The sequence below is a fragment of the Aegilops tauschii genome, chromosome 7 (genome assembly GCF_002575655.3).
Source record: "Aegilops tauschii subsp. strangulata cultivar AL8/78 chromosome 7, Aet v6.0, whole genome shotgun sequence".
Classification (NCBI taxonomy): domain Eukaryota; kingdom Viridiplantae; phylum Streptophyta; class Magnoliopsida; order Poales; family Poaceae; genus Aegilops; species Aegilops tauschii.
This window is the reverse complement of record NC_053041.3, coordinates 240,058,497-240,067,959: the sequence shown is the minus strand read 5'-3', so window position 1 is coordinate 240,067,959 and position 9,463 is coordinate 240,058,497. Positions and strand designations below refer to the sequence as shown.

General features: G+C 50.1%; 1 protein-coding gene across 2 annotated transcripts; it reads left to right on the top strand.

Annotated features, from left to right (window-relative positions):
- The first annotated feature begins 5,933 nt into the window (after positions 1-5,933).
- On the top strand, positions 5,934-8,505 carry LOC109731964 (transcription factor bHLH62). Of its 2 annotated transcripts, none has more exons than XM_020291149.4 (8): positions 5,934-6,675; positions 6,766-6,993; positions 7,094-7,159; positions 7,370-7,438; positions 7,546-7,617; positions 7,710-7,928; positions 8,035-8,125; positions 8,209-8,505. In XM_020291149.4, exons 1-8 carry the CDS (start codon positions 6,298-6,300, stop codon positions 8,244-8,246), a joined length of 1,161 nt encoding a protein of 386 aa, XP_020146738.1. In that variant the 5' UTR covers positions 5,934-6,297; the 3' UTR covers positions 8,247-8,505. The 2 variants fall into 2 exon arrangements, with proteins under 2 accessions (XP_020146738.1, XP_020146737.1); XM_020291148.4 differs by having other exon boundaries at positions 6,006-6,675; positions 8,032-8,125.
- Positions 8,506-9,463: the final 958 nt, after the last annotated feature.

Below are 9,463 nucleotides of genomic sequence, written 5' to 3'. Positions count from 1 at the left end.
GATTCAAATATTGTTCATAGATAATCTTGATCATAAACCCACAATTCATCGGATCTCGACAAACACACCGCAAAAAAGAAGAGTTACATCAAATAGATCTCCAAGAGAATCGAGGAGAACTTTGTATTGAGATCCAAAGAGAGAAAAGAAGCCATCTAGCTAATAACTATGGACCCGAAGGTCTGAGGTAAACTACTCACACATCATCGGAGAGGCTATGGTGTTGATGTAGAAGCCCTCCGTGATCGATGCCCCCTCCGGCAGGACGCCGGAAAAGGCCCCAAGATGGGATCTCACGGGTACAGAAGGTTGCGGCAGTGGAATTAGGTTTTTGTGGTGCTCCTTGATGGTTTGGGGGTACGTAGGTATATATAGGAGGAAGAAGTAGGTCGGGAGCCACGAGGGGCCCACGAGGGTGGAGGGCGCGCCTGGGGGGCGCCCCCTGCCTCGTGGCCGTCTCGTTGGTTGCTTGACGTCCACTCCAAGGCCTCTGGATCATGTTTGTTCCGAAAATCACGTTCCCAAAGGTTTCATTCCGTTTGGACTCCGTTTGATATTGTTTTTCTGCGAAACACTGAAATAGGCAAAAAAAACAGCAATTCGGACTAGGCCCCAGGTTAATAGGTTAGTCCCAAAAATAATATAAAAGTGTATAATAAAGCCCATTAATCATCCAAAACAGAATATAATATAGCATGGAACAATAAAAAATTATAGATACGTTGGAGATGTATCATCATGATTGCATCTAGACATTACGTCCTTAGGGCATCTCCAACGCTGACCCTCAAACCGTCCGTATACATCCAGACAACTTTGTCCAGACGTGTTCTACCATCCAACACGGGCATGTATCGGTCCGCCGATTGGTCTGGACGCACTTTTTCCCACAAATTGGAAGCAAAGTGGGGGTGGCTTTGCGGGAGTCTGGACAGCAGCCACGTAGGACTCCGCCACACCCGACCCACAATATCCCCCTCCCCGTCTCATTTTCTTCCAATCCGCCCCCTGCTTTGCATCCTAACCCTCCTCCTCCGACGCCACCACTGTACCTCTCCGGCCGCCACACAGGCATTGTCGGATCTCTGCAACCAGCACCGATGCGCCCGCTTGGCTTTTATGATGGCATTGTCCAACCGGGACCCGTCCATATCCAGGTACACTCCTCCTCCCCTGTCGATGACGTTCATGGTGGACACCATGCCCCACAGGTGTTCAGTCAAATGTCATTGAGCTAATCTTTGAACGCCTTGTCATATTTTAGAGTACAAAGGATGGCGGGGTACTCGACCATGGAGGATGAGTTGTTGTGCGATGCGTGGTTGGTCGTATCCGCGGATTTCGTAGGTAGACACAGAAGGGGGCTCTGATGGCAGCGCATGCATGATTCATTTCACGCACGAAAGCACATTGCACCCTACGACATGCACATCCTCCAACAATGCAAGGGAAGTCATTATCATATCGATGATACGCGCGCCATCCACACCACCGTCACCAAGTTTTGTGGCGCGATTAATATGCTGGAGGCAAGGCGACCATTGCGCGCAACAACAAAGGAGGTTGTAAGCTTTGCTTCTTCTTGCTCAACTTATCGATTGAATCATTCATTCACTCATTGCTCTAGACATTGTGTAGCCCGTACACGGTGCCATGATGTAATGCATGATAGAGGGATGACCATTTAGGTATATACACTGGTTGATGAAGTTGGAGGGGCAATATGTATGGAATGACATGATCCGTTCCTGAAAAACTTGTCGAACATCCGGTTAATCTCGTTGAATTTGAACTACTTTTGTACTAGACTTATTTGTATGCTATGTATGGATGATTTGTGCTACTTTCTATCCGAACTTCGATGAATTCCGTCGGGTTTGGTGGATTTTATCCAGTTTGTTGAAACCCGGCTTGAAATGTATGCGGGTAGCATTGGACTGTCGCCTCCCGCATCCGTGTCCACGGACTGGTCCCCCTGTCCACAGACAGATGCGGGAGAAAATTCGCGGGTCGGCTTGGAGATTCCCTTATATCTATAGACCATTATCCAATTGCATATATTGCTAACACTCTACTTCAAGACTGAAATCTATCGTGCATCTTAAAGTATTAAGTAAAAATTAAGAATTGCATCAATTAAGGTGAGATAATGTTAATAATATATTCTTTTTACCTTTTCTTCATCACCGATACAACTTGGAAAATTATCATTTTATCCTTCATGAAGTAAAACACTATAGTTTTTTTTGTCATTGGGGATTACTTGCAAGGTTAAACTCAACCAACATACACCACTCCCTCTCGGAGATCATTCATATTGTTGGGGAACGTAGTAATTTCAAAAAAAATTCCTACGCACACACAAGATCATGGTGATGCATAGCAACGAGAGGGGAGAGTGTTGTCCACGTACCCTCGTAGACCGACAGCGGAAGCGTTATCACAACGTGGTTGATGTACTCGTACGTCTTCACGATCCGACCGATCAAGTACCGAACGTACGGCACCTCCGAGTTCTACACACGTTCATCTCGATGACGTCCCTCGAACTCCGATCCAGCCGAGTGTTGAGGGAGAGTTTCGTCAGCACGACGGTGTGGTGACGATGATGATGTTCCACCGACGCAGGGCTTCGCCTAAGCTCCGCAACGGTATTATCCAGGTGTAATATGGTGGAGGGGGGCACCGCACACGGCTAAGAGATCTCAAGGATCAATTGTTGTGTCTCTGGGGTGCCCCCCTGCCCCCGTATATAAAGGAGCAAGGGGGAGGCAGCCGGCCAAGAGGAGAGGCGCACCATAGGGGGGAGTCCTACTCCCACCGGGAGTAGGACTCCTCCTTTCCTTGTGGGAGTAGGAGAAGGGAAGGGGGAAGGAGAAAGAAGGAAGGGTGCACCCCCCTTCCCTAGTCCAATTCGGACCAGACCATGGGGAGGGGTGCGGCCACCTTTTGAGGCCTTTCTCTCCTTTCCCGTATGGCCCATTAAGGCCCAATACGAATTCCCGTAACTCTCCGGTACTCCGAAAAATACCCGAATCACTCGGAACCTTTCCGAAGTCCGAATATAGTCGTCCAATATATCGATTTTTATGTCTCGACCATTTCGAGACTCCTCGTCATATCCCCGATCTCATCCGGGACTCCGAACTCCTTCGGTACATCAAAACTCAATAAAACTGTCATCGTAACGTTAAGCGTGCGGACCCTACGGGTTCGAGAACTATGTAGACATGACCGAGACACGTCTCCGGTCAATAACCAATAGCGGGACCTGGATGCCCATATTGGCTCCCACATATTCTACGAAGATCTTTATCGGTCAGACCGCATAACAACATACGTTGTTCCCTTTGTCACCGGTATGTTACTTGCCCGAGATTTGATCGTCGGTATCTCGATACCTAGTTCAATCTCGTTACCGGCAAGTCTCTTTACTCGTTCCGTAACACATCATCCCGCAACTAACTCATTAGTTACAATGCTTGCAAGGCTTATAGTGATGTGCATTACCGAGTGGGCCCAGAGATACCTCTCCGACAATTGGAGTGACAAATCCTAATCTCGAAATACGCCAACCCAACAAGTACCTTTGGAGACACCTGTAGAGCACCTTTATAATCACCCATTTACGTTGTGACGTTTGGTAGCACACAAAGTGTTCCTCCGGTAAACGGGAGTTGCATAATCTCATAGTCATAGGAACATGTATAAGTCATGAAGAAAGCAATAGCAACATACTAAACGATCGAGTGCTAAGCTAACGGAATGGGTCAAGTCAATCACGTCATTCTCCTAATGAGGTGATCTCGTTAATCAAATGACAACTTATGTCTATGGCTAGGAAACATAACCATCTTTGATTAACGAGCTAGTCAAGTAGAGGCATACTAGTGACACTCTGTTTGTCTATATATTCACACATGTATTATGTTTCCGGTTAATACAATTCTAGCATGAATAATAAACATTTATCATGATACAAGGAAATAAATAATACTTTATTATTGCCTCTAGGGCATATTTCCTTCACATATAAACATGACGAGTGCAAGACTAATAGACTGGAAATCATGCAACAAAGAACAAAAAACTAGAAACCCATATAATATGATCATAAAGTGACAATTTATTACAGAAAAAATTACATTAGATCAATCACAATGATGTGATGCAGATCATGTGATCTTTGTATTAAAGAGCATGAGAGAGAGAGAGAGAGAGGGAGAGAGAGATCCCACACAACTAATGTTATGTAGCCATAGTCCAAGGAGTAACACTCACACATGAATTCCCCCCTTGGACATAGTACCGACAAAGAACCTCAAATTGGATTGCTTCGAACGGGCAGAGGCGGTGGCGTAAAAGTTCATTCTTAATTATGTTTAGCATCAGGAGGTTTATATAGAGACATGTGATTCGAGAGATGACGGAGAGGTGCCCTAGAGGCTAGAGAGCCCACACGGCCTAGGGGGCAGTGTGGTGGGGCCTCGCTGAGTCCATGGGCCTCCCCTCTGGATTTCTTCGCCTCTCGTGATCTTATTTAGATTTACTCAGGAGTATATTTTAATTGGATTTGCTAATTATCATCCATATGAGAATTAACAAAGTCTCATCTAACTTATATACCATTTGATTAATCAAACCAGAAAAAAAGGAAAAAACCGCCGAAATCTTCACATAAAATCAAATGGTGTGGAATTTAGATGTGACTTAGTTAGAGGAACTCTAACTGACCCCCTATAATCGGTTTTTTAGGGAATCCCCTACAATCGATTATAGAAGGATAAATTTTGTTTTCTTCCTCTAATCAGCAGCTAACCAGCTAACCGATCCCTTATAGCGGTTAGAGTAGGATAATTTATCCTCCGGTGCCTCCCACCCGTGAAGTAATTTTGTTTGCCTTCATTCTTGCCCACCGCTCTGCCTCGCTTGGCCGCATCTACTCCGCTACCGCCCTGATTGCCTCCGCCGGCCACCGCCGACACCCCACAGCCCGACCGACCTCTCGCTGCCAAATGCTGGCAACCTTTATTTTTTTGTCGTCCTTTCCATCTTCTCCGGCCACAGAGGCGCTCCTCCTCGTCGTCCCTAGCCCGGCGACACTCCTCCCGTAGTCAAAGCCGATGATGACGCGATGGAGGAGGCACTCCCATCGGCTCTTCAGCCGCACGATGGCATCCACAGCCACCTGCCGTACATGCTAGAGCTGCCCTCGAAGTTGGCCTTGACGGCGGCGGCTGCGACAGATTCAAGGTCCGGCCACCAGAGAAAGCGTGGCATGAGGATGGAGCGGATGGCGCCTCCAGGTACCCAATGCTGCTCCCCAGCTCCTACCAATCGGGCGGTTCGACGTCCACCAAGGGAACACGAGCAGCGCGTGCGGCAGCGAGCAACAACACGATGAGGCGGGCAATGTGCGATATGTGTGATGCATTCGGCAGCGGATGAGGACTCGTGACTCCAGCGTAGTCACCATCGTCGCCGCTCGCCACGAAGGCGCATAACAACTGTTTAACGAAATGTATGAGGCAAATGTAAGTTTTAGTGCGTTAAGTTTTAGGGTATCGGTTAGAAAAGACATTTTCTAAAGGAGCAAATGTACTCCTCTAAAAAATACTCGGCAGTTTATACTTTTCTAAATCGAGATGAGACCAGCCATACCCCGCTTTAATTTTATTTTTCTGACCCTTGAAAATATTTATTTCTGTCGTAAAAAAACAAAATTTAATATTTGGCACTGGTAGTTCCTTGTAAGTTACTCTGCATCACACGACGGGAGTGGACACCAAATTTGAAATTCCACGTGTTTCCCACGAAATCCAGCGAAAATCCATGTGAAAAATCCTATGCTGAGCCGCGGTCGGGCCGAGCCAAAGCCAGCCCTCCGTCGACCGAGCACTAGAGCGAGACCGCCGCCGGGCCAACCAGGAACAGAATTACCGCCACCGGTCATTACGGAGCCGGCGGGGTGATGAGCTTAAAAAGGGCCCCGGCAGCGGAAAGGCATCCTCCTCCCCATCCCAAAACCGAAACAGGATTCCATTAAAGCCCTCTTCCACTTCCAGCTGCCGCGGGGCATCACCGCCACTTTGACCCTCCCTCCACCCCAATTGCCCCTCCTCGAGCATCCATTCCTCCTCCTCCTTCGCCCCCAAGCCTCCTCCTCCTCCTCCTCCACCTCCTCGCCATTCTCCTATAAGTGCCGCGTCTCCGGCTGCTCTCGATTTGGCGCGTAAAGGAACGACGCGCCTCGGCTTGGGCGGCGGTTCTTGGACGGCTCCATTTCTTGCGGCGGCAATGGACGGCAGGGCCGGCGGCGGCGGTAGCGGCGACTACATTTCCAGCCTCCTCACCTCGTCGCCGATGCTCGACTTCGGTGTGCTGGACGGCGCCGTGGCGGCGGGCGGGGACTGCCTGGAGAAGTTCTGCGGCGACCCGGGGTTCGCGGAGCGGGCGGCGCGGCTGTCCAGCTTCAACGGGCAGCACTTCACGCCAGGGCTCTTCGGGATGCCGCCGCCGGCGCCCGGCGCGGGCAACGGTGAGTTCGGCGGCTCGCGGGAGGCGTCTTCCGTGTCAGACCCTGCCTCGGCGATGAAGGACGCCAATGCCAAGAAGAGGAAGGCGCCCGCGGGCAAAGGCAAAGCCAAGGAGCCTTCCCTCAGCACCTCTTGCCAGGTGAGCTTGGCTCTGTCTTTCTTCGCCAATTGGGGGACTCGCCCGCCATGGACGCTGACCGAGCCGCGTCAATTGTGTTCTGCCTTTCAGGTCGGGGAGCAGAAGGAGTCGGACGGCAAGAGGTGCAGGACGGGCAACGCCGAGAAGAAGGTGAAGCCCAAGGCGGAGCAGGCCGGCAGCGACAGCTCGGTGGAGGACGGCGAGCAGAGGAAGGGCGGCAAGGGGAAGAATGCCAAGCCGGTGGAGCCCCCCAAGGACTACGTCCATGTCCGGGCAAGGAGAGGCCAGGCCACTGACAGCCACAGCCTGGCAGAGCGGGTACAATCCTGAATGATCATGCTGCTTCTCCTTCTAGTAGTATGTTGTTGCTTCGGTTTGTCCACCTCCCCCTTAACGGAATTTCCTTGGACGTTCACAGGTGAGAAGAGAGAGGATCAGTCAGCGGATGAAATTTCTCCAGGACCTCGTTCCAGGATGCAACAAGGTAAATAATTTGTCATTTCATTCAAAATGAGAAATCAGGAAATTAAAAGAAAGCACATGATAATTTTGATGCACATTATATATATATATATATATATATATATATATATATATATATATATATATATATATATATATATATATAATGGAAGACAGTCTTTGTGTACAAGGTTAACAATGAAATTGGCCAAATTTTGTGTGTGACCTTTAGGTGATTGGCAAGGCACTGATGCTTGATGAGATCATAAACTACGTGCAGTCGCTTCAGCGGCAAGTCGAGGTAAGAAGAGCGTGGGCCAGCTGAAACCATCCGATGCCATGTAGTAGAGTGGTAACGTGCCACTGAATGAATCCTGATCAACTCCTCCTCTGTTTCTGTTGCTCCAGTTCCTCTCCATGAAGCTCGCAACCGTGAACCCGCTCGACTTCAGCAACCTGCCCACGCTCCTGCACAAAGACGTGAGCTCGAAACACATCCCTGCTGTTCATCACCCTCATCGCGCCGTAACGAGTCGATAGTTACTTACTCACCTTGTCCGTGTCGAATGCAGATGTACGGCCCATCGGCGAGCTCGGTGTTCTCGCTGGAGAGCTCCAGCTCGGCCTTCCCGTTCAGCGACCAAGGAGACGTCTTCCAGTCCTTCCTGCCCAACAGCATGGAGAGCCAGTGCACCCTGAATCAGCTGGACCTGGCTCTGTCTCAGGCCACCAACGCGGCGCAGTACGCCTTCCAGGATGGGACGGCCACGGCCAGCACGAACCTGCAGCAGGTGATAACTCTTGCCTTCAGAATTCCGTGGTTGTTCGCGTCGCTTGACGTAGAATCGTTAGAGACCTTATAATCCTGATACAGTTTCGTTGTGCGTCTCTCAGCAGAGGAACTTCTGGGAGGATGATCTCCAGAGCGTTTTTCATGTGGACAACAGGCAGAGCCAGGATAACGGGGTTTCCGCAGAGAGCTTCCACGGTTAGTTAAAAGCCCGCGATTTTTCTTTCGAAATCGTCGCTACCGTCGATGATGACATCGTCACTGAACGGATTTGAAAGCAGGTGATCTGCAGGCAGGTCAGATGAAAATGGAGTTCTAGCCGGCGTCGCTGAAGGAAAAAAAAGGATCGACAGTCTGTACATAGGAAGAATCAAGAAGACGGAAGCAGTGGCGCGTGAAGCTATGGCTCTCAGCTCTGAAGCTAACAGTCTCTGTAATTAGGCTCTACTACTAAGGGGCGAGTTTCTTGTGTCATATTCTGCCTCTAGGGCGGTGTGATGTGATTCCTCTAATATCGCTGGCACTGATTAGTATAATTATCGATATTAAGTAAATTAATATAGCAGAACGATCAGTTACAGTGTGTGTGTATGAGACACGGTGCAGATATTATACAGGCACCTCTCCTGCCAATCCTAATACTGCTGCTCTTCAAAGTTTTAATATCTGTGGCGATGAAAAACCCCGTCAGTATACAGAATTTCCTTGGAGCTTAGCTTCTCTCCACCTTAAGCCGTTTGTTGCGTGCTCTGCTGGCCGGGGCCGGTGCTACCTTACGCTACGTATGCTCGCTGTCAGCCCGGCGGTTAGAGCGAAACGCACGCCGCGCTGCACCAAAGTTGGGTAGGTTACACGTCGCTTTTAGTCCCCTCTACGATCCGTCTCGTCTCCTCTCCCCGCTGGATCTCACGCTGCGTCGCGTGTTCTTGCTGCAGCCACCCGTCGCTCAGCCCTGCCATACTTACCCAGCTCCAAAAACTGAGTGCCGGCTTCGGGCCGTGCCTAGTTTCTTCAGAGATACTACTGTACTACCGTAGCTGCATGCGGGCGTTACAGTTTCACAAGGGCGGGAAGGTGCCATCTACTGTACTAACCAACGAGCTGTGCACTCCGTCGCCGTCGCCGTGGCGTCGACCCCAGCCCAGCCCGGAGAATGTACGCGCGACAGGCTGTTGCGACGAAATGCAAACAAAATGATAGCACCACCATGGTAATGGTAGCCGGACTGACAGCAAAAGGGAGGAAGGACGGACAGGGCCCGTCGCTTTACACCAACCGGATACAACCAACTGTATACACACGTACGTACCACCACCGGGGTTACTACCACAGTACAGTACAGTGGGCGTCGTGGCTACTAGGTCACTGCGTTTCACACGCCTCGTCGTCGAAAGCGCGCGCGTATTCATCCTCGATCGGAGGCGGAGGTGCCGTGGTCGCTGTCGCGGGGCTCGCTCGACATCCCGAAGGTTAGACGTCGCTGTGGGAGGCGCCCAACTTTCTTATCGTCGCCGAGCATGCAGCGAGCCAAAGCAG